Genomic DNA, 25994 nt, shown 5'->3' on the forward strand with positions numbered 1-25994 from the left:
TTGGACAATATAATATGGCTGTTTGCTTGAGCATTACGGGTCAGCTGAGGTCATGAAACTGTATAGGTTACACTCTCATAACAGAGCCAACAAGTTCCAAGACATCTCACATATTTCTGGCAGAGTGCGTGGAAATCAGGGGCTGGGTAGCTCAAGGAGAATTAGTGATCAGAAAGATATTTGTGGAAATGAGCCTCTAAGATGTTATATTTGTGGAAATAAGCCTCTACCAGCTTATTTCCAGACAACATACAATATAATATTACCTATAGACTTTGCTGGGCTAAAATGATGCAGCGATACAAACAATATTGCTGGGAATTTGGTATCTGTTTCCCAACATGTGTGTGTGGTTACGTGCTAAGCTCAGATCAAAGGAGTTGCAAGTGAGTTTTGAGAGTTTGGGATTTATTCACCAATGAGGGTTGGACAAAAAAAAAATTCTACTCTCACCCGTTTAGCACAGTTTTACTTTAAAAATTAGATGCTTTTAGAAAGTATTTATTTGGTATGTCCTGCTGTGGCACATGGCTGTGTATGTGGAATTCAATGCCGCCCTGGTGGCATGAAGGTATTTGCGTGTGACTGTAGACACATTCTTGTAACCACAAAAACGCAATAAAACTCCACGATAGACATAGCATACTTACACTAACAGTCCATCTGTAAAGTGCTGTGATTACATTGTGAAGCCCCTTGGTGGTTACATTTGCATGTTGATGTAAATAAACCATTTCTGTGGAACTACTAAAGCTCCGTAGTGCTTTCAGTAAGAGTCAAGAGATATGCTCGCATTTAGGAAAAAATATTTCTTAATTAATGTATTCATTATCTTGTGTTAGTGATATCTAATAATCTATGAAAAACTAAATTTAAAAACTAAACAGCCCAGACCCTTTCATTGCATTATTTTGGTATTTTTCATCTTGCACATTACAACTGACGAAAAACGAAAAAGAATGTAATCGCCTTTGTTAATTTGCTGTCAAGACAATTATTTTTGCTTAGATGGTGGAAAGCATCTGCAGCCCCCTCTCATGCTCTTTGGATTAAAGAGTTGTTCTAAAAGTTGAAACAGATCAGTGAATATATATATATATATATATATATATATATATATCCTTCCATCCATTATCTCAACCACTTATCCTCATTAGGGTCACAGGGCACTAGAGCCAATCCCAGCTGTCAAGGGGCAAAGGCAGGATACACACTGGACAAGTCACCAGTCTATCACAGGGCAGACATATAGAGAGACAACCATTCACACCTACAGGCAATTTAGAGTCCAATTAATCTATACAGCATGTCTTTGGACTGTGGGATGAAGCCAGAGAACCCAGCGCTGCCACGGGGAGATCATGCAAACTCCACACAGAAGGACCTGCCAGACCAGTATCTGAACCTGGCCCGGGATCCGAACCACAGACCCTCTTGCTGTGAGGCGTCAGTGCTAGCCACTACACCACCATGCAGCTTTTCTGTTTCAACTTTTTTTCTCCCACTGTGACTACCCAGTTTTGTCGAAATGATGTTTTTGTTCTATTAACTTACAAACGCAATTATTTTAGAAATGCTGGTTAGGTTGAAAATCCAATGAATAAAGTTCAAAATAAAAACAGGCTTTTTGGAATGTGACCGTGCCCCTCATTAATCTTGCTTGAGAGGTTTTACAGAGGTTCTGGTTCATTCCAAAAAGAAATGTGGTATTAAAGTGGTATTAACTGTACCAAATTATTAAGACCTTCTGGGTGTAAAAGTGAGGGAAAAAGATTAAAGTATAAACTTTCCAAGGGTTCCTTCCTTGCCTTTTAACTTCCAATCTTGTCATTGCAGGGGGAACTTGGATCAGATGGGAAAAAGGGAATCGATGGGGAGAAGGTAAGTACTTCTATCTCCAGCAGACATATATTCCATACATAGCACATCAGCCAGATCTAGTTTCGTCAGGGAATCAATTCTTATAGGTTTTTCATTTTCTGTGTGATGCCCTGGGGGTAGGAGTAAAGCGCAGGTTTCTGTGTGACTGTTTTCAGGTGCCTGTCATATCTGAAGTGGATCTAAGTGTGTTGGAGCTTGCAGTGTCCTTCTGTAGTGAAATTAATAGATATGTATGCTACCGTAGGCTTGGCATACTAATGGACTTAACTAATTTTTCAAATGACCATAGTCCGTTCTATGTCATTATGTCATTTTTTGCTCTTAAATCTGGCTGTAGTGATGCAACTAATGTATGTACAGTAATGTGAACCACAACAAGAATTGCTAGTGAATTATTCATTTTTTTTCCTATCACTTAATGCAAATGCACTATAAGTGATTTACTATTCTCCTTCGGTCTTCGGGAAGTTATTGTCACCATGAGCAAATTAGTGCGGTCCTTCTGAAGTATTAGTTAAATCAAAGTATGTTTTATGTTGAACAGCATTTGTTTGCCCTCTCTCGGTAGATGATAGCTGTGCAGATGGTCAGTATAAAGTGGCTCAATAAAGGGACTTTCTTTTCATCACCATCAGTAGACAAACAGCTGGCACAGAATTCAGCCTCCCTGCCGGCTGCGGATGTGCGCTCTGCCCTAATAGTTACTCTGAAAGCTGGGGATAAACACAAATATGTTGAGCTACAGTGTACTGAAAGTAGAAGTACTTGGTAATAAAAAAGTATTTTGGATAAGTAGGACGGAAGTTCTTGAACCTTTGCTCAAAGTAAATTTACTGGAGTGCGAAGGTTCATAGAAAAATCTGTTTATAAAGTTCTAAAGTAAAATATACAGTACATGCTGCTGTACAGAGACTTGCAGAATTGCAGGAAAACACATACACTGGCTGAATTTAGTAGTAGATAAAAAAACAAGTTGCAGAATTAGAATTACTGATTCTATATGTGTTTGTATTTTGCAACAGAAATAATCCTCATGTTGTGTTAAAGTTTAAGCAGCTGGTGATGGAAAGGCAGCTTAATGTTACAGCACCTCATTCAAGAGAAGGAGGATGTTGGTCAACTTGGAAAGATAGATTATGTACTTCTGGCTTTCCACCTATCACTCTTACCCTGTTGAGTAACATTTTGATTGAAAGAAAAATAAATAATTGTTCATAAACTCAAGCGTTAGTTTGTCCTCCCGGATCATCGGTCTCTTTGTTACAAGTTCAGTTGCCATTGGCTGCTTGTAAAGCCAGTTGACGTCATGTGTATATTAGCATATGAATGACACAATCAGGTTTATTTACATAGAAATTTGAAGTAGAGAGCGACCACCTACATGGAAATGAACTACATCTACATCTAAAAAGGACTGATTGTTGTTATGATATACAACAAACTGTCATGAAACTGTAACGTAAGGGTACATGATTCCTTTAGCGTTTATTTCATTGATTGCTAGATGGTGCCACAGCAATCAAAGAGGAAAGAGTGAGAGAGCTTGTGAGCAGCCTTTCCTTCTTTGCTTACTGATTCACACTGGACGTCAGTTAACAGGACAATAGCAGCACATGGACTGTAAAAACAGCTGGAATCTTGCTGACCCGTGTCCAAGAAAAACAACTGCTCAAAATTTAGTCGAGATGTCAACAGTTGATGTTGTTTGCTAACTGGCTTATCAGGGTATTTAATGCAGCTCTGTTTGGGGAGGCAGGTGTCCAGACTGAGGGTGTGCCGACAGGCCGGTTGGATCCTTTCTGCTCTTTTTGTTCATGTGGGGGGCTTCGTCGTCAGTGGTGTTCGTAAACTTTGTCACCAGCAATGAGATTCTTGTGCTTATGTCAGTATTTGTGTTCAGACAGAAAGAGACAGTTACAGTTTATAGCAGGACAGGTGACTTGTCCGCGCATCTCAAATGGATGGTTGGGCTCAACGTGCGTTTCCTATATTGATTTATTTCACTTTGCAAAGAAAAACTGTTTAAATATTTTTGTAGCATTGCCCCCCTGCAGGCTTGTTTGTCCAGAATGAAGCACCCTTAATAGATCATAATATACAGCTCTGGGGATGTTGAGCCGAGCACAACGACAGCCAGTCTAGCTGAATCAAAAGTGAACGAAAAGTGCTTGAAAAAAGCTGCATCTTGTCAGAGAGCGAGCCAGTTGTCGATACACTCAAGAGTCACGAGGGATTTGTCTTTGAGTTTAGTTCTCTTAAACATGGCTTGCACCTGCTTTTGTCTGGATGCACAGAGATGACATTGACACCTCTTTTCATCTGATGCTGAGTAAGGTGATTCTTTTAAGGGGACAGTTTAGGTGTTTTGAAGTGGGGTTGCATGAGGTACTCATCCATAGTCAGTGTATTACCTTCTGTAGATGGTGGTTGGCACGCCACCAGTTTTGAGAAAGGGCATGGGTACAGCTTGATGTAATGGCTTGCTTACACATTCAGCAGTTACAGAGCAGCATTAGCATTCATTTGAAGTCTTGTGTTTGGCCACCTCATGAATTCAAGTCCATTAGTCACTCTTCTTTTATCTCTGCTTTTGGTCTCCACTAACTCTTAACCTGATATAGCAGCAAACACAATTTGCAATGTCAAGCTCCGGATACAGTGAAGTAACGTCTACTTGAGCAGAGAATGAAGCCACTCTCCCTCTGTATTTGTTGTAATGTGAGCTTCTCTGTTCCTTGTTGACTAAACCAGGCCGGCCGCGCATGATTTTAGTACATGGCCCTCTTTGTGAGTGTGTGCCCACCGGCTGGCTCTTGATCGCAACTCTGCACTACGCGCATGAGGCGGTTGCAACTGATAAGGCCGTCCCGAGTCAATTGTAGTAGTTTCCCCTCAGTTATGCTGTTAGCTCGGCCAGCACTTGTATCGTTGTTTGCGCCGATAGCACCGTCAGCACTGTTGTCTGCAAGTTGCTGGCTCAGCTATTGCCATGTTGAGAGCCGTTGAGAGGCAATAGACATTTTCTTAATCTTGTATGTAGCACCTTTTAAATAGTCGGATGCTCCAATTTGTTCCAAAGCTAAGTTGCTTACTTTATCTGTCTGACATTTAGTGCAGAGCAGGTACAGAAGCATGAAGAAGGTTCTTACTGCCATTTTTGCTGAATATTATGTGATAAAAACGGGGAGAGTAAACCAGATTAGTTAAATTGTGGACTATAAAACCAACCAGAGCTAATAGACTTTAAAATGCTCTGTAGCGCTGAGCAGAACCACAAAGTAGGCTAACAACTCCTTTCACATTCAATTAGTCCTGAGCTTCGTTGTTAATATAGAAATATTGATTTTATTGCTTTTCACGTGAGTAGATTAACTACAAATTTCCACCCTCTGTGTTTTTTCTGAAAAATAATCCCATCATAGAATTCTGGCATTGATCACAATTGCAAAAAATACAAAATGTATGCATCATGCTAAAAATTCAAAGGTAACCAAGTCTCCCCAGACATTTAATTGTAGCATTATTAGCAGTATAAGTCTTTTTTTTACAGCTGTTCTGTTTGATTTTTTTGACCTAGCCCTTGTATTTGATTTTTATAAATTTTGAAGGCAGGCCACAGAATAAAATATATGAGGTAACCGAGCCCAATGTCTCATCAGTGAGCATGGGGCAAGATAGGATTAATGAATGAGTTAAATCCAGTACGTCCAGTGCCTACATAAGTGATTGAATGAGGTTGAGCCTCATCGAATAAATAGGGCTGCCCATTTTTAACCAGTTAATCACTTACAGTAATCAGTTCTAAGAGACTTGAGGAAGCCCAAAAGACAACATTTGCAGAATCCTGGACTATTATATATAAAATATTATAAAGGTGGATCATGTGGTCATATGTATAATTAATATATGATACAATGATAATGCTGCATAACATTGTATTTGTCATCAAGTAGTGGTTGACTGATTTGATTTAGTTTCACTTGCTTCAATATTGAGGTAAAGGCTCAATGTGTGAATTAAATCCTGCGCTGTGTCTTTTAATGCTCCCATTGTCACATATTATTCAACTTTAACGTCAGTAAATTGGAGTTTCAATGCCTTGCATTTGAACATGAAGCATGTTGGGAGTAAGGAGAAGATAGTTAGAGCAGCAGAAAATATGTAACTTACTATTTTTGATCGCAAACAAGGACATAAAACAGATGTGGCACAAATAAACTTTCTTGGTGATTTCAGTTAACCTATTTACTGTCAGGCTCTCATACCCTTTACTGCAATTTGCTCATATTCCAATTTTAAAACCTGTATGTTATTTCAGGCGCGAGTAGACACCTGAGATCCCAGAATTCTATGTATGAGCATGTGATCTAGTATCACTTTGCAGATACACAACCTGTGGGACAGAGGAAGTGAACACCATGTTATCTTGTGAGTAATCCAAGGCACATTTGTGGATACATGTTTAGTTGAAGAGTGAAGTGTTGGAGAAAAGTCCAGCTACCCTGGCAGAACATGACGTCTAGAAGATTTTTGACAGTGATCTCTGATATCATCACACAATGACCCTTCATTTAGGCTCCATCGGAAACTATTAATTCACAGAGTGGAAATGAAATGCTACTAAGCTACCTTTCTGAGCACTCAATGAGATTAGTCTGATATGACCATACAGTATGTGGCGTTGTATCGCTGAGCAAATGGAAAGTCACAAAAGGCATTTCTTGCTGTAACCTCCCTGGCATTTGTAGGCCGGCACTCAAGATATCTATGTTACTTAGAGATCCTGTTCCACAGGGCTTTAACGGCCTGCCATTCAGTATTACAACGAGTCCCCACCAGAATGTTCTGAATACGTACAGTAGTATATCTACTATTTTTTATTGAACCTCTCCCCAATAGGCCAAACCAAGGTTGTGATGATTAAATTGTGTACAGTAACTAAAACGTGCAATTATTCTAGCTCTTGTCAGACAAGGGTCGTAACCTGCAGTCGCTCTGGCTGGTAAATGGTGGAGGTAAACATAATTAGACTGTATTTGTACATCCCTGCTTCTCTCTTGCTTTAGTGCTCCTGAGCTGGGGAGTTGCCAGATTGTCTTGTGGCCTCACCGCTACAGGAGTGAGCAGACACAGTGTTGTGTGTAATTAGCAGGCAAGTGTACACAGCTCCCCACAGTGTCCTGACCTCGTGCTGCAGGAACGACAGCCACACAAGCAGCACCGGCATATTCCCAGCCCCTTCTTCCCTCTTTCATCCTTCCCTGTAAATGATACAAAGCCAACATCTTGCAACACAAGCTCACAATATATCCAGCCCTTCAAGTCTACATGTCCCTCCATGTCACTGTGCACCTAAAGTGGGCTCACAACTGAGTCCAGATTAGACAGAGGGCAGCATTTTAACTAGGCTATGATATATAGAAGATAGGATCAAGAAGAAAACAAAACTTTATCCCTTGAGGGGTTAATAGATATTTTATATTTTTAGAGACGGAATCTTCTTGACAATAATCAAAATGCATCATACCTTAATAATTTAGTGCTGCGTAATTGAGACTATTGAAACAGTCTGGTTTAGATATACATCTCAGTTATTGCTTTGCAAACTACCACATTTAACCATTTTAAAGACTCTTTTTTATACTTTCAGATGATCTCATTACTTCGTTTTTAAAGATTGTGATATATGACAGTATATGACATATTTCAAACATAGGTATATTGCTCCTCTCTATCTAAATAAATAAGACATTAATATATTGAACTAATATAATAATAAAACAGCTTTATTATTTCTAACACCTTATTGCACTTAAATAACTCTTGTAAAAGTATCTATATGTGTAGCCTTGGACAAGAGGGAGAGCATGAAACGAGTGTTCTGGCGCAACTTTACACAGTGACATAAATAACATTGGCAGGTAACACTTGACTGCACCACTTTATACAATATTTACAACAGTGACAAAAAGCAAGTCAAAAACAAACAAAAAAACCCCGCGGCAAACCTTGTCATGTGGAAATTTGATTAAATACAGTATTTGTTTATACCATTGGATTCCTGCTCTCTTAAAGATGAACAAATTGAAACCTTCTATAATTAAGTTAATTAACATATAGTACATTTACATATATATTATTAAAATTGCATTAAATTGCCCACAGTGTGAATCATCACAAAATATCTTGTTGACAAGAAATTGTGTATGCCCCCTATACTAAATACCAACAAATATAGTTAACATATTCAAACACAAATTTAATTCTGAGAGCATAGTGCATCATAACGGCTGAGGGAAATGAAGAATGTTTGAGCAAACATGTATAGGTTTATTTTGTGTGTCCCTCAGTAAGATTTAATGCTACATTTGCGAGACTGCCAAGAGCCTTGGCCAAAAGAAGTGACGGATCACTTTTAACTGCACTGGCTGTTGTTGTGTATATTGCTACAGACGAGTCCAGATGCTGCAGTTCAACAGGTTCTAGCAGCCTTGGAATTATCTGAAAATTCACACAGTTAAGCCAAGTTTTTATCAAAAATAGAGATGTGTCTATGCCAACCCATGTTTTGTCGTAGTGAATTAACTGCAAGCACACATGGGAATTTGAGCATCATTCAGCATAAGTTGAGAGAGTGCATTTTTAGCATTTTCGCAAACGTAAAACTACGTTGTTGACTGTTGTAATTAAAATAGTTACCAGCAGGAGAGAAAACAACAATTCTGGCACACATATTAGCCCAAGCAAATGCAAAGTTTAGCGAAATTGTAAAACAGGGTGAGCAACTATCATTCGAAATGGTGAGAGGGTGACTTGTTTTGACTGAGCCGCATTTGGTTTCTGTTCAGGACGTGCGCCCTGGGAAACATAACTCGCCACCTCGCATACGTTCATTCCAGTTGCATTAGTTTGAATGATGGTAGTTCCCTGTCAACTCTTCTGTAAACATATTGTCATCTTTCTGTAGTCTGTGGGGGAGGATGCTGGGAAGAAGAAGGTCTTTTTTAAATATAAAAGCATAACCTTAAGCATAATTTAATACATTTGCAATTGCTTACTTTACCTTTATTTAACCATATATATATATATATATATATATAAACAGTGTTCCTATTGTGTGTAATGAGTAATTGAAGGTGGTTAACGGAGTGTGGGTGTGGAGTTTTAGTTTATTCTGCACCTCATTCCAGCAAGCTGGAAAGAGAAATGGCCAAAGGCGGTGCAGAAAATGACCATGTTGATGAAATTGCTCCGGCATAAATTGATGCTGAAGTATTTACGTCGACGTCACTGAAGGGAATAACGTGTAGTAATGTTGTTTTGTAAGTGTGTTTAAATTCGCTCGTCACGAACACAAAGCTTCGATTGGGAACAAACGTCAGCCGTGTGGTCCCTTTCTCAAAATAACAAGAGGATGCCACATAATGACTGCAATGGATTGCTCTAACAACAAAACATGTTTATCCGGACACTTTTCACCACAACACTGAGAGAAGATCTCCTCATTATAAAAATGATGGCAAAATTCTGACAAGATTAATCAAAATCTGTTCTGTAATTGACAGAAGCTGAAGTTGTTTACGTGCTTGTTATCAGGTGAGACTCGTACTCTGAGTCTTCTTTTGTTTCTGCCTCAGCTCTGGTAATGACTCAGAGGGGAATTAGATTCTGAATGTCGGATTCCCCCAGTAAAGAGGTTAGGCTGTCGATTTCAATAAAGTATTGGGCTCTCATGTACAGCTATGGGACAGCTGCACTATTATTAGCAGTGTGTGTGGGCAGAGGGTCCACATAAAGTGATGAAATCATGTCACAATCATGTCATCATAAGCCCAATTCATAGGCAAGCTGCGTTATGTGTTGTTACCACAAGGGCTCTTACTTTCCACCAGTATTACCGCTGCTTCTGTTTTTCTGAATGGTAGAGTTTAATGTGAGGCTTACAGGGAATAGGCAAATAATTAGTCACGACTCTAGTGGAACCAGACTTAATGTGACAACGGCAGGTAATGATTTTCTGCTGATATATAAATCGCTATTAATAGCCATTGTAACTCTAAATTTAACCATGACAAATTATTGTATTTCTGAATCATTTTACAGACCGCTCATGCACCCCATCTTTCCGATCGCACTTCAAAGAGCTTCTGCTGCTGGCCCAAATGTGTCACACCTAACAAGGCTCGCTGCAAGTTTAGCCTGTCAATATGTGTCGAGCCTCATTCATCAGCTATCGCTCTTTATCTCAGCTGTCACTCCTATTTCACATTTCACCACCGAGAGGCTTGACTTTGCCCCAAGCTTGTGTAGTTCAATTCCACCCTCAGGTCCACTGCTTCGAGGTGTAAAAGCAATGACAAGCACAGTCCTTGCTAAACCCAAGTGTGACATGGGAAATGTAACCAGCTGATTGTGAATCTCTCAACATATATTTTTTGGTACATGCAGCATCTAATGATCGACATTACTATTCTTCTCTCATTAACTGGTTGTGACAAGCATGATACTCTCACAGCTGCATGGGATACTTGTCTACTGAGTGTCAACATACTGACATACAGTAACACATGTTAGGTTTTTTTTTTTTTTTTTTAACCAGGGTTGAAGCCGTAACTCTCACTAAAAAAGAAACATACTTCAATATATTGTATATTTCTTGTTCCCAGGGTCTTACAGGTGACCCAGGGCCAGTTGGTCCAGTCGGTTCGAAAGGAAACAAAGTGAGTGAGTCTGCCATACAGACGAGCCCGGACAGAATTGCACCATAATTGTTTTCATTCTTTTTTTTTAAAGAAAATAGATACTTCAGAGAATCTGCTTGACTTTCATGAGCTGTAGCCTCAATAACAGGTTTACACCATCTGTTTGAAGTGCTGCGATGATTGCTACTCAAAACATGGCCAGCCAAAGAATATTGTTATTGCTATCATAACTTAGCAAGAATGTATTGAAGGTCCTATAGCGTAGCTTATAGACCGGCCGAGAGAGAATGTTCCACTCACTATATCTGGAGAGTATTTGTATATTCATGGGAATAGCTGTTTGTAATAGACATAGCCAACAAAATCCCTTTATCTTGCTCCCATTTTTTTATTATTGAATTTAAGCCTAAAGCAAAGATGTGGATTGCATATTATTGCCTTCTTGTTTGAGCACTCCTGCCAGGCGCTCTTGGTTCAGAATATGTTTGACATTTGGTACCAAATATTAGAAATTCAAGAGTTACGTAGGTATGTCATGTACAGTAGGCTATGACTGGTTTCATAATCCTGGGATTTAAGACAAGCTGGACGTGCAGTAGAGGATTTAATGCAAAACCTTGTTCTTATCTGCAGCCCCTTTATATAGTCTGTTCACTGACATCACTGACACGAATTAGATAAACTCTTGTTGCAATGCAGAATATATTGGTCTGTTTTAAACTTTACTTTTCTTTTCATCCCATTGTGGGATTATTTTCCATGTATGAGATGAAATGTTTTTCCTGTAATTAGTTGCCATATCTCCAGCTCTTTCATTTTCCTTCCCTTATTGGGGCTTTTTTTTTTGTTGTTGTTGTCTTTTGGAAGAACTCATCACATAATTGTAGGTGCAATGCTCTGTCTGCCAGCCTTGAAGTTATAATGAGGTCTGTGTGTTTCTGTGAAGACAACAGAGAATCTCAGCGTATTTTATCCTATTTTCCGGATGGGATGGTGGGGATGGGGGTGGAGAGAACGTTTGTTTGTATTGAAACTGACAGAGGGAGGCAGATTTGGAAGCATAAAGTAATGAGTCCCTTGCATATCCCATAGCAGGCATATTTTAGCTGTGACATTCATTTAGACAACAAAATGGATATGAACTACAAACAGCGTTTTATCCCCTTTCATCCACATCTGATAAACAGGGATTGCCAGATTTAAAGTTCACTGATCCTCAACCCGGTACTCAATAAAATATTGTTGGGATTGCAGTGTGAAGGGGAGACTGCAACAAATATTGGACAATGATACATGAGTTTTATCTGAAAAGACAATAAAACAAGTGATGCGGTGAAAAGCATGTGATATCATTGCTTACATTGGGTTATCGACTCCTTCTCTTATATGACTTTTCTTGAGTGTCTGTTTGTCACAGTCACCAAACAATGGTATCATACCTGGCCATTGTTAATACTGTACTGTCTGTAAGGCTTGTACATGATAAAGTACAGATGTGTTCATTTTAAGGCCTGTCGCAGTTAATGGCACCAGCCCATGAGCCATCTGATCGTTTGAAAGTCATCAGATTTCAAGACATACTGTAAATACCATAGTACATATTAAGATAATACTGCTATGTGTAGTAAAAGCCTGACCTTCGGTCTTTATGACAAATATTATGGCTGGCCTTTAGGGTAGAGTAAAAAATATATTGTTTAGATTTAGCAGCTGTTGCCATTTCTAAGGCAAACCAAATGTTTAAAATGCTTTTAATACATGTTTCCCTAATTATTATCTTCCCTCACAGGGCGATGAAGGTCTACCTGGAGCTCCGGGGCTGCCGGTAAGTTCACACTGTTACATTTACATCTCATTATGCTGCAGGGACATTCAAAAGATGTAGGAATATTGAAATGGACTCATGAGGGTGTGACCTGAAATGGCTGGACTGAGCTTTGTAAATATCGCAGCGTTTGGGCTGACACACAGTGTTAAAACATCTGGCCCACAGAGATGGAAACTGAGGCACTCAGGTGAGCAGTGTCTGTGTCACATTACAATTACCTCGGAATGGGTCAAACAAGGAGCAGATAGACAGGGCTCAGTGGGCCTCCTCACTTGGGCCAGAAAGGATAAGGATGAGCAGCCAGACAGAGTAGAAGGGGTGGACGTTGACAGGTAGTCGCCGGCTGTATCCCACATGGGTGAGACATGCGCTTTTTGGGTGGGTGATTGTCCCTGCTGACTTCCTCTTTCCAGACACCAGGGAAGAATGACACCACACTTTATGTATTTCGATCTTATAATTGGGCTAGCTGTACTAGCTCTTTCTCTGTGGTCTTGTAAAACCGAGAGGACAGAGAGCATAACCCAGAAATATGCTCATTCCAGTGCACACAGAAATTGAAGGTGCATACAGTATGTCAGCGGACAGCAAATATATGTACTAGCAGATGCTTGCATCGTCTCCTATCATCACATGTAGGGAATGTGTGGGCACAGATGCAAACACATACAGACTCTTGATGCATTGTAGCTAGGGAGTTGACGGCTGCTGGAGATTAAAGGTGTACTACGGGTGGTTAGTTAATTATGTACACATCATGAGGGGATCTGTCTGCCAGTTTTAATCACCACTGGAGTGATACAAAAACTCTGTGCCACTGCTTCTGGCTGGCCCCTTTATGTCACCACAGTGCCTACGAAACCCACAGAACACTGTGGCCAACCTTTGGCTTTTCCCCTAAGCTAAATTTACATTCATGAAGACAAGCAAAATAAATATAAAATTCCTGTAAAGCAAACATGTTTATTTTACAAAACTTCCACACAGTAAATTGGATGGTGAGTTTGAGCAGAGCATATTGTGAAGTTATTAAAGTAGTGGGTGAATTTGCATTGGGCATTGTTTTGCTTGTTACTACCCAAGGTCAAACCTTTATTCTCACATACCAACAAAAGTTGTACAACTGTACATGAATAATTGATGTATGATCAAAAGCACTGCATGGACTGAGGCATGTTTTATGTAGGGTGTCACAGGTCTTAGCTGTCATTTTTTCTTATAGATACAGCTGCAAATATCTCTGAGCTGTCAGCCTCCTTATTCATTTTTTTTCTATTATTGTTCTTTCGGTGTGTGAGGCCTCGAACTAACGTGAAAGGCATATGTTGTGAATGTTCATTTCTGCAGCTGTTTCCAAGAAAAGTCAACAGAGTTTGACTTTTGGATGCCAATTGAAAAAGGACACCAATTATTCGGCCTGTGTTTGAAAGCCGAGATGTGGCCTTGTGTCCATTCTGTGGCCTGGTAGAGAGACGACTCTGTCAGCCCTTTCATGACAGTGGCCAGCAGGGTGTCTGGGGAGTTGTAGCCAAAGATAATTACCGCCCGACCAACTGTGTGGCTTACATATAACTGCCAAACATGCATCGTTACACAATTTATAAATAACGTGAGTCTTGTTTTCACGCTGACTGACTGATTTTGATTGTTTGCTTGATTCCTAGGCTGACAAAGAATGTCTCAGCGGAGATCAGGTATCTAAGTTGAAATTCTTTTCATTAAAAATATCGAAACAGTCTGTACTCTTCAGTTCATGTTTTTGTTTTCTTGTTAACATAACTCTTTATTTGTCACATTCAGGGCCCTCCAGGTGACAAAGGAGAGAAGGTAATACATGAATTGCTTCATTTAATTATAGTATCTCATTGTCCTCTGCTTCTCACGTTCGACAGAGTGCATATACGACATTGCAATCTTCTCAAGCAATGAAGTACAACTATTAAGTTCAACAAGCAATTATTGAAGCACAATAAGTATATCTTTGCACAAAAACCTCCAAACAAAATTTACCACACAGTGTGTAAATTGATTAACTTAGTAATTGTTCCTTAACAAGATACTATGTAGAATAATGAGTTCATGCTTTGATCAACCAAGGCTGGAAATTGCCTATTAAAAGGATCCTGGAGAAGTCTCCTGGAAACTGGTAATGCAAAAGAGTGGAAACAGCAGCTGTACAAACACACTTCTATCTTTTCAAGCAATTTTTACTCCGCTATTGCTGCCTTTCCTATCACTGTTCTGCTGAGAAAACATGTGGCACAAACATCTGTCTGGATCCGTTTTTACAACAAGTTGTAATATCTTCCTGCACTACCACATGAACGTAGCGCCCAATTCACTATGATGCTCGTCCTGTTCCCCAGGGATTGGCGGGGCTGCCAGGTCAGCCAGGGGAACCAGGCAAAGAGGGCAAAAAGGTGAGTAAACACAAACAGTCCACCAGTTATGTGGCACAGCAGCTGAGTGTTGTTGTTTTAGGAGAGGTGAAGATGATTTGTAGCAAAGAGAGAAGAGAGGGGTGAGCTTGTTGACAATGAATCAATAGTCATCATTGCCAAGGGGTCACACACACTCACGGTTTGACCGGCATCACACATTATAGTCCAGCTTGATTGGAGAGAGAGACAATGCCCATGACTGAATCAACTGAAACATTGCTTCCGATTTACTTATTTGTCACCTCTGACTACAATAACTGTGGTTAGGAATACAAGTGTCAGGATCTGTGTTTGAATCAAAAATAGCGGGATACATTTCCTGCAATATTGTTAATTCAGGAGGACGTCTTTTAAGAGTTTAGCACCATGAAACAATCTGCAAGGGACCAATTGCAAAAGTTCATTACATTTGAAGAGTACTTTTCTTTCATGTAGGGTGGTCAGACATTCTTATTTGGTGACCATTATACCGCTATGGTGGGCTGAAGACCAACAGCTAGAATGTTGTTGTTCCCAGACGTCACAGCTGAAAGGCAATGTTCAAGAACAGGTGGAGAGAGTGTCCTTTTGTGTCCAGCTTAATTGACTTTGTGTAAATACCTTCACCTGTCACCATGATTGAAAATAGTTTCTTCCGACTCAGTATTTTGGCTTATATTACAGCGAATGGTCATAAAACAGGAATAAAACATTGTAGAGCAACCATATGTAGATCTGGCAAATGTGCAGAGATGATGCACAATACTCGAAGCATCTGGAAACAAGTATCTCAAGAATTCCACCCGTCTGTGTGAATACACTCAAACTCAAAACTTGTTCCCATAACATTAACAATTTATGACCTGTCATCAGTTTTATTATTTCTCAATGGATCATTTCCCACAATGCATGAAGTAACAGGATCTCAAATTGAGCTTAGAGTCTGGAGCAGATGTTTTTTTTCTTTCTTTTATTTTTTTTTTGATGCCGTTGTCTCTGTATAAGCTAGATGTTATTTCATACCTCACCTGACTTAAGTAGGGACAGTGCGTCAAAGGGGGCCGCAATAATGGCGTGCACTTTCATTCTGGTTTTAAAGGAATCACTTTGCGTTTGATGTTGTGGCTTCTTGGTTTCCTAAATAATCATAAAATGTATTGCACTCTTTGAAGATCTTGTCGGTAAAACAGCCACAGGGCTTTAAGCTGGCCCTGCTGGTCTCTGCTGTTGTTGTAGTTGCTGTTGCTGAAGACACAGTTCTGATCTATTAATACTCTGTCTTTGATGACTGGCTGACTTCATGGTGACTGTTAATGTGCTAAGGTTTCTGCTTATTCTTAGCTCAACGAGTCACATGTGGCCTCTAAGTTGTTGACCAATCTGTGTTTCTGCAGTTTGCAGCCTATTTTAGGATGGTGGACATGTATCATTATCAGGGGCAAGCTAGTGGTCAGCTGATACAGCGAGAGACTCTCACCCAATTATCAACTCTTGTCCACGCTTTCAACTTATTGGTTTTTCAAAAAGCTGGAGCTGATATACAAGTGATGCACAATATCTTGACATAGACTGACCACTCCAAAACCTTCATAGAATAGCTGGGAGTAGAACGCTTTCATAAGGCCTTAGATTCAAGCCAGACCATCTCTCACACTGTCTACTTCAATTTATTGTTAAGGAAAATACAAGCACTCTAAGCCATTTAGATTTACTCCAAGGAGATGTGGAGGGCATATCACGAAGAAGAGGAATGATGCCATTTTCACTGATCCTTCTCTGGAGCTCAAAGCAACATATGCAAGAGCAGCTATCAAGGGCGGTCACCCAGCCCCCTCTGGGACCCCATGTGTAATATTCACAGAATCCTGATTTTATATTATTACCTTGATGGATGACTAATTTAGTTTAGATGGTAAGGGCCAGTCCAACCATATCGAGGAATTTATGGGAATGTATTTCCCGCACATTACACATGCCATCAATAGTAATGTGAATGGCTTAGTTTTATCTATTATGGATGGCATTGACACAGAATGGCAGTCAAAGAGTATGACTGGGATTCAGTTGCACATTACAGCAGATAAAAAAAAAGATGGAGAGCACCAGTAAAAAAAAAAAAAGGATATGTCCCCTCGCTAACCACGTTGTGCTAAAATATTAATCAGGTGCTCTGATGACGTGCTAAGCTCTGTGTTGTCATTGTTGGCTGACCCTGTCTGACACAAGTTGAGGAGGTGAGACATGTGCATGCTGAAGGGAACAACCTTGGAATTTTAGAGTTTTCAGTTGAGTCATTTTTCAGCCAAGTATTTGGTATTCTCATACAGCATGCAGTGCAGAGAAGCGTCTGCCAGACACCCATCAATATATCAATTTGAGGGACTGTATAATATAGTGTTGTGTGCATACAAAAGCAATGTGGGATTTGCAGAAAGCGTCGCAAAAGTACCAAATGACGTATTTTTTTATGCTCAAAATAGGACTGAAACTCTATGCTTGCTTGGTCAATGCACATGGTTTCCTCAAAGCCAAAGAATGCCTCGGCAAGCCTCGTTTATTCATGTTGTGCCAAGTCGTCCCAGCGTACCCTGCTTTGGTAGTTGCCACATTGTTGTGAGTGGGTTCAGTGTCGACATGGGTTCACCCTTGGGCAAGGCAGTAGGTTCCTGTTCATTAATAAGTAATCTTCTTAAGGATTCCCCCACTGCAATGTGGCTCATGTAGTTTTGATCCATACCTAACACCACATTAAGCCTTATTAGCGGTATCAATTTACCTGTATAGAAAAATAAGTCCTCGCTAAATATATGTCACCAACACATGCGTCGTTGATTCCCTTGCTTTGCTATAAGCTTTTGTCATACATAATGAAAAACATGCAGTTCTACTTACATGTTTTTAGAGAAGCCTTGTAAATTGATTATTTCTATAAATATGCTTTATTATTTTGGTTGAAAAACGATTAACTTTCTTCTTTGATTCTCTTTTGACGCTGTCACAACCCGGCTCAGGTGCCGCGACAAAATGAACGGGCGACGCATTTTGCTGAATTTAAATAATGTGAATGCAACACATTTAAAATAACATTTAATCAGTTGAAGGCCTTTACTGTGTCAAGGATTCCTGGTGCCCTGCTTTGGAAAATGCACACGTCTGACAGATGCACAGTGTTGGTTGAGACATACTGTAGCTGTGCGAGTGCAGAGATGATGAAACTCCAGCAAGACCTAGAGGAAGCAGAACAGTGCAACTGCTCTGTCTACGGATGTGTTCTCTTCAAATGAATAATGCAGTGTGGATCCTCTTTCTGATTTATTCTTTTATTTATTTAAATCTAGGTAGTTGTTTATTTATTTAGCTTAGAGAGTGAACTAGTTGGCACAGTTTGCAAATTATATGGATTGATAACTGGTGCGTTGAAGCTTAATAAAAAACATGCAGGTATCTTTTTTCGCGCATAAGGTGAAGAGATTTCTGTAATCTTTGATTCTACGAAGACTTAACCATCAGGTAAGAAGTGACATTCTCAACTGTCTGCCTTTCTGATTTCCTCTAGTATCTCTCCCCTGTTAAATGGCTCCTGTTTCTCATGGAAATATTCGTCTGCGTGCCTCAGCTGTGGATGTGGGTGGATGACACTGTGCCACATGAGATGCCTGCCTCATATGTCAAGGAGATAAGAGAGGACAAAAGTCACGATAAAGGTGAAAAGGCTCAGAGACCATTACTAGTGAGGCCACACAAGATGACCTCTTGGAGGGATAAGCATTAAAAGACAGACTTTTAATCGCCGGAAAAATATTTTTTTCGCTAAATTATATAAGGTCCCACACCAGTACCGCAGAGAGAAAAATCCACCCGGACTATTGATGGCTATTGAAGACCGCATTACAGAGTGGAGCTCAAAGATATGGTGGTACTATAATTTTACTAACAGGTTAGTCATTCCATGCTGAATCAGCTCTCCCTCTCAGCCGTGCTGTTACTAATTAGAGTGTCCGACAGATCATCAATTATTCATGAACAAGTCATTGTGTGTGTGTTACATCTTTATTTATTATAATCATTACTAATTATAGTTATTAGAACATATATTTATGTTTTTTTCTTTTCACAGAGATTATATTATAAGATAGTTAAATATGACAGATGTAGGCACATACGGTTTAGTTTTAATGCATTTATATACTGTGACAGTAGACATACAGCAGTATGGAGCCTTTTATTTGGGTCCTTTTTATTTTCCGACTGGCACATTTAGTGATGTCATAAGGCATGTAAACCTTATGCCAGATGTTGAATAAAACCAGAGAATAGCTTTGGTGCAGGCTAGATGGTCACTTGTTGAAGACATTGATTAGACTCTCTTCCAGTTATATGGCAGAGATGGCTATTTGTAAAAGTCTATGTCTTAAAATTCCATCTGCTGGCACATCACATTTGTCGGCTGTCACGACTTTGCATCATGTGATAGCACAGTCCCAGATCAATGCACTTCAGTAATTGTAGTGCAGGCACACTTTTGGTTCTTCACTTGTGTCAAAATATGTAACAAACATCAGCGGCAGCTGCCTGGGCACTTGAAAATGGCATGGATATAACCTGTCAAAACAGCAAAACGGTTGTTTGTCTTGTCTTTGCTTGGCAACTGTCTGGTCCACATTTCCAAAGAAGATGGAGGTAATTGTCTCTTTTGGAACTGATAGTGGTGTTTACATTTTAAACTTAAGCCCTGTGCTGAAGGATTGAGACTAAAAGTCCTGACCAAAGGCAAAGGCATGTTTTTTTCCATATATTTTGTCCCTTTGTCCTTGTGCCAGCATATGTTTCAAAAGGTCATCGGTATGCTGGCTGCTTAAAGGGCCAGTGTGGAGTATTTCAGGGATCTATTTGCAGAAATGGAATATAATGTAAATGTTTTCCACTAGTGTATCATCACTTGAAACTTAGTTTAGTTGTGTTTTCCTGAAATAAGAATGAAACCCTTTAGATCTACATAATGAGCTGGTCCTCTTTACAGAATCCGCGGAGTTTTTGGTGGTGCAGCTTTTCGGTTGATGAACTTACTACCTCTGGGTTTTGTTTGCAGGTCTTACCTTGTGGGTACAGTACACCACCTCGGCCACCTCAACAGTGAAGGCTGTGAGCAGTAGTCACTTAATGACAATTACGTTGTTTGTCTTTAGGGGGATTTTTGAACGGTCACGATTGGTGATGGGAGGCATGGACATTAGTTTACAACTCGATACCTCCAAATCCTCAACCTGTCCCTTTTAAACGGGTGGTCAAATATTTTCTTTCACACCAGAAAACCACTATATCATAGTTCACTTGTGACATTTTCTTTACTACCAAATTGCAAAAGGGGCTTGTGTGCATGAATAATATCCTACTGGTATTCTTTAGATGGCATAATGCAGGTCAAAACATTAGTGTCAGATTGGATACAATAACATTCATCTACTTTAAAACCAAATATATGTATCCTCGCTGCACAATAGCGTTTGTCATTTAACCTAATTTGGTTTGAAACAGTACGCCGCTCTTTGTAACACAAATGCATGCTGTAACTGGAATGCATGCCTCTCCTCTACAGGGTTCAGCTAATGTCGTTTTCAAATAATTGAGCCACCACAGTATATATAATATTCATATTATATCTGATGCACTTGGCTCCGGTCCTTTTGGATCAGTCTGTGTGTCTGCAGGGACCAAAGCAGGCAGTGACAGTGATAGGGAAGGAGATATGGTTTGGCGTGTCGGGACTGGAGCACTTGGCAGCGGTTTTCTGCTCCATAGGTGGAGGCAGACATGAACAGCGATGCAACTGTAACAGACTGTTGACCTCTACCAGAGCACCTGCAGGGTGAGATTATTAAGTAACGAGTCCCTGGTGAGAATACCAGCCTTCCTGCCAGAAGTTCTCCATGGGAGGCTGCCACTGATTTGGGTGATGCAGTAAATGGATGAAATACCAGCAGCTATGTGACTGGAGCCACGCTTTTTGTTTTGTCCAGCTCAGTACACAGCTGTAATTATATGTAAATGTAATTACATTTTTCCCAACGGCATTCAGTCAGATTTGATCTGATATGCCCCTGATCGGCTTAATGTACTTTTGTATCTTAAATATTAGCATTTACGTATTGTACGTTGGAGATAAGCAAATATAGATCATGGCTAAATGCAAATATTGTGTACATTGAATTGAGGATTTCATTTTCTTAGACATATTTGGCATATTTTAAGTCATTATGCATTTCAGAAAGCAATTTGAGAAACATTTAAATACGGTATAGCCCATGTACATTCACATTTGTAAAATTCAGCTCAATTGAACACATACTCACACATATAACCCATCAAACCATATTTTTAACCGCTGGGGACCACATTGATGGTCTGTCTCTTTAAAGCTGTGTTTAACTAGTAGCGTGATGTAGATATGTAGTTACAGTTTTGGCCCACGTCATTGAAGCTCAATGGCAGAGTAACACAGAGAGAAGAATTTACAGGTCAGCAGGGCTCACAGCTGAGATTTAATGCCAGGATTTACACCCTGTGCGATTTTACAAGCAGGGGGAGGACTCGTTAACCCTTCGTTGAACAAAATGGAGTGGATTATTCTTCCCCTCCCTGTCCAAATCCTTGTTGAGCAAATCCAGCGAGCCTCGCTTCTGACACCTGTATTACACCAGGAGGTAGCACGTTTGCCAGTGCACAAGGCAATTAATCTTGTCAATGTCAAGTGCATTGGGACAGAGGATGAAACAAAGATTTGACCTGATTGGCTTTGAAAAGGTCTCAGTTGGGAAAGAGGAGGGTTACAGGGGGAAGAGTTTGGCACATGCAAGGACAGATGCACAAAGCTTTGATTTATCTGTGTGACTCTCGTCTTTCCCAGAGAGCCTCAGAATGGTCACATCCATGGGTGTCCACAATAAACACACATTAATTGGCCAATTAATTACAGGGACGAATACAGGGGGCAAGGCTTTGAGCGGGCCACTTTGATCGCACATAGTTCACAGGCTTTCACAGTCGCCGCGTGTGTATGTTTGTATGTATTCGTGAAAAAGCTGATGTTTAACAAGGGGTAACGTAGGTCAACATGTCCTCAGAGCATTAGATAGCCTCGCTATAGTTGGCATGGGCACGGCCCTCATTCACACATCTACAACCTCACGACCTTTTCCGAAGACAGAGCTGTACCACACAAGCGATATGCACGTCCTCGCTGCTCCAGTGTCAGAATTCTTCAGGGCCTGGCATCGCCTTGGCCTGTGTCTAATACCTTGCCAACATTTTCAAATGTTGTTTTAATAACTGCCAGGTCATAGCAACACTAATGGAGTGTCATGTGTCAAATAGGGTCGACTGAACTGAATCAACTCGACTCATTGAGGTATGTCAGTGGACAAGAGGTGTCTGGCCCCTGTGAGTGTTCTAGGTATCATTAACCACACCACGGCTTCAGTCATCCAAACAATGGGATTTCTCTGGCTCCAAACGGTCTAGTAATATACAAAGACACTCTCCTGGCGTTTTAGGTCAGTTTAAGTAGGAGACTGCGGTTGAGAAATGCTGTGAATGTAAATACCTTTTAAAAGGGCATTTTGGATCCAGGATGCTTGGGTGATTGAAGCATGCCCCGAGTAAGCGCTCTCTATGTCTGCTGTTTCTTTGGCCAAGAGGAGGGAGGGGGGTAAGAGTGCAAGGGGAGAAGGAGGCTGGACGGGGAGGAGATGAAGCTCTGAACACTGCAGAACACGGAGGCGCGCTAGTGGGAGGCTGCATAGCTGGTACTGCCTGCCATCCATATTTTTGATTCTTCACACTCTCATCCTGCCCGCAACCAATTTAGATACATTCATCTGTGTCCACTTTAATGGCATGCCAGGAAGCAGCGCATTTACAGTGGCCTGATACTATACAGATGGTTGTGTGTGGGACCTTAGTGTAATCTGTTATGCGTGGTGAGTGATATGAAGCATAAGACTCGCTGAGGGCTACAGTACCCAGAGTGAGCGCCCTGTGGATCTTTGCACAGTGTATTCTCTCTGACCTCAAATATTTGGTTTGTAAAATGAACCAGGGTTTATTCAAAGTAGATTTTCAGCCTCTCCTATTCACTTGTTGGATAATGCATTAATGAAACATTCAGTATCTGTAAACACAGGACGAAAGCAATCTGCTCCGGATGAATAATACGGCCAAAAGTCCAGATGAGACTGTGAAATTTCCGAGAGCCAAGACTAATAACAGCATCCATTAGGAGATGAGAACATCCGAGAGGCAACGCCTGCCTTGTGAGGAGTCAATGTCGACAGGCACCCAACTAGCATGGAAATGCTTTGCAGACATTCAGCTGATAGGTGGGAATTGAGCTCATAGTTGAATATAGATTTATCATCTTTACCGCATAAAAATGTAAATTCAGATCATCAGCCCTCTTTCCTCTCCTTAAGAGTTGTTAAAATCAATGAGCTCTTAAAACTCAGCCATGAAGACGTGGTAGAGACATAGCTGGTGTAAAGAGCTGTTCTGATGCTCCCTTGGGGCTGCCTTGGCTTAGTTTCCACACACATCCACTGTCTGCATTTCCTGTGTTTGCCTTTGACTCTCGTGTTTGCATACTGTGTGGCGGTGAGGATTTTGGTGTTTGCTGAACTCGCTCTATAATGGTTATTTTCCCCAATGATAGGTTGTGTTCTATGACATGGTGCCCTTGTAATACCACCTGTGTCCCCTTGTATTGTGTGGCAGTTAAAAAAAAGAGTTATAATGCGGTGTGAAAATGATTGTCCCTTTCTCTCCCTCCCATACAGCTTCTTGCTCTTGTCTATTTCCTTCTTCTCTCTTCGTTGTAAGCCCTCTACAGAAAAATCTTCTTTACGGTGTTCAGTGCCTAATTGCCAGACTGCCTAATTAGGGATGTTACCCAACACACATCATACATTCATCCATTGAGGATGTCTATCCTCTCTCAGAGAGAGCTTACGGCCTCCTCATTGGCTCTGTCCCCCACTGTGTACAACATTTGTGATGAAGCTAGTTTGCCATCTAGTGGCACATGTACAAATTACCATTTAGTCACGTGGGATCTACGATTGAGTCTCTGTGAGGAAAGCCTTCATCGAAAGCTTTAGCCAATAGCCTATATGTGCAATCTTGGCCAGCTGAGCTGTGTCTTAAGTCGGCTGCAGTGTCAGCCATCTCTTTATACGTCCCTGAATATTTAGATGGCTGGAAGTTAAAGAGAGCATTGTGTGCCAGTCAGAATGGTGAAAAATGCTAAGCTGCATTTGAGCCCCTGCCAGGCAGCTGTCGGCTTTGCCGTTCTCTGCCTGCCCCAGCCGCTCCTCTTAACCCTCAGTAAACAACTGGAACAAATCCTATTTTATTGAGGCTTTTACCAAGTGCAAGGGATCTCTGCAAGCTCCAGTGCCCAGGCATTTTCTGAGTTTGTGCAGTGTCCTAAAATGGCATCCATGGAGGGCAGTCAGAAGTAGGGAATTTGCAGTGTCTGTCTCTAATTGGATCTTTAATCTGAAGCAGGTGAGGCTGCGGTCTCTTCAGTGTGTTTTGTGACATTTCAAGTATGCAGTATAATCAATATTTACCTCAGAAGCGCTGATAGCTGATTTGACACAGTGAAAAGGGCTTTGGTGAGAATTCGGTCAACTGAAGCAGATCGAGCTGCAGAGTTGGTGTGAATACTCTGAATATTTGTCCCCGTTTCCAACTGATACTCAGCTGAAATGGTAAAGCTAACGCCCAGAAGCAGCTGGGCTCATGTAGTGTACGTGTATGGAAATATTATTAATGTTAGTGAAACTGAGAAAGCGTATTTGAGAGCTCTTTTCTCATGAAATGAAGAATCACAACAAACAAGTACATTGTAGATGATTTTACTGCATTTTTTTGCAAATTGTATTGAGGGGCAAAATTATTTTCCTTTTAATTCACTGTGTGTAGTGTTTATCTTAATTCCCAACATCTTAATTGATAATTAGACACATACTGTAGTTGAGCTTTAAAAGGTTAATGCAGAATTCTTAGTATCTTGTACATATTAGATGTTGTTTTTCCCCGGTCCCTTTTTTTCTTCTTCATTTAAAAAAACAAAAAAGAAATCAGAAAATATTTGCTAGAGGAAGGGATGACATTTCAGAATTAATTACAGAATAAATTAGCTTTTGCTGGCAGTGTGAGTAATTGTATGTATCGTGTCTGAATCTGGATACAATGAGTGTTCCTGAGGGGCTCGAGGTTTGACCGTAGAAATGAGGGGATAAAGTGCATCTGGGTTTAATTTTTGTTCCCGCATCTTTCATCGCGAGCAGACAAGCATTTTCACTTGGAAATAAATATTGTGACAGGCTGTGTTGTGGCAAACTTTCTCTGTACATGCGTGTGCACGCCACATGTGCACATTTGTCTGTCTGTGTTTGTTTCTTTTTTGGGTGCGAACACACAAGTTCACACTTCTGGATGTCCGTGTGCGTTTTTGGACGAGCCAAATCATCCTTTGAACATCTGTGAGGAAGAGTCATTTTTTGTGTCAGCTTACAGAGAACAAGAATGTGAATCTCCACACCACCTCCTCTGTGTTTGTTAATCGGCATGAGGATATTATGAGGAGGGTGTATCATCTTCATTGCATTTGTACGCATTTGTTTACCAAGGAAATCCAGCTGCTGCTCATGAGCTACAGAGTCAGTTCTGGTTAAACACAGTACAGTAGTTAGACAAAAGGCTCAGGTGGCCTGAGCACATGTCCCAGAGGGAGAGGAGACTTCGCTCAGGCAGAAAGAGTGGGAGTGGCATGTGAGTTTTTCAGTCAAGAAAAGGTCATCTCTCCAAAGAGCCTCATAACGTCGCAGACCAACATGGCTTTGGTAATGTCAGATAGTTTCCCCTTCAGGACATTCAACTTATTTGTCACACGTAAGAAAAAGCAGTATACCGTGTAAGATTTCTGAGGATTAGTCGGTCAAGGTGTGTGTGTGGAACCAGGCTGTGTTTGGTCAAAAGTGTTCAAAGTAAGAGGTTTAATAGTAAATGAATAAGTGCTTATGCACAATGTGTGACTTAATGGGAAAATCTGTTTCTCTTAAACTTCCAGACCTTTCTAAAATGAGCATATTCTGGTTCCTCCAA

At 40.5% G+C, this 25994-nt stretch overlaps 1 protein-coding gene across 1 annotated transcript in view; it reads left to right on the plus strand.

Moving 5' to 3' along the window:
- Positions 1-25994, plus strand: part of col19a1 (collagen type XIX alpha 1 chain) — a 91696-nt gene that overhangs the window by 19073 nt on the left and 46629 nt on the right. The window contains exons 11-16 of the mRNA XM_068568529.1: positions 1837-1881; positions 10548-10601; positions 12373-12408; positions 14076-14105; positions 14212-14238; positions 14778-14831. Of these exons, the coding sequence (XP_068424630.1) occupies positions 1837-1881; positions 10548-10601; positions 12373-12408; positions 14076-14105; positions 14212-14238; positions 14778-14831 (246 nt within the window). The remainder of the gene's footprint in view (positions 1-1836; positions 1882-10547; positions 10602-12372; positions 12409-14075; positions 14106-14211; positions 14239-14777; positions 14832-25994) is intronic.

Source organism: Clinocottus analis, unplaced genomic scaffold (assembly GCF_023055335.1).
Source record: "Clinocottus analis isolate CAN_PGR_092001 unplaced genomic scaffold, fCliAna1.0.p SCAF_8, whole genome shotgun sequence".
NCBI classification, from domain to species: Eukaryota; Metazoa; Chordata; class Actinopteri; order Perciformes; family Cottidae; genus Clinocottus; species Clinocottus analis.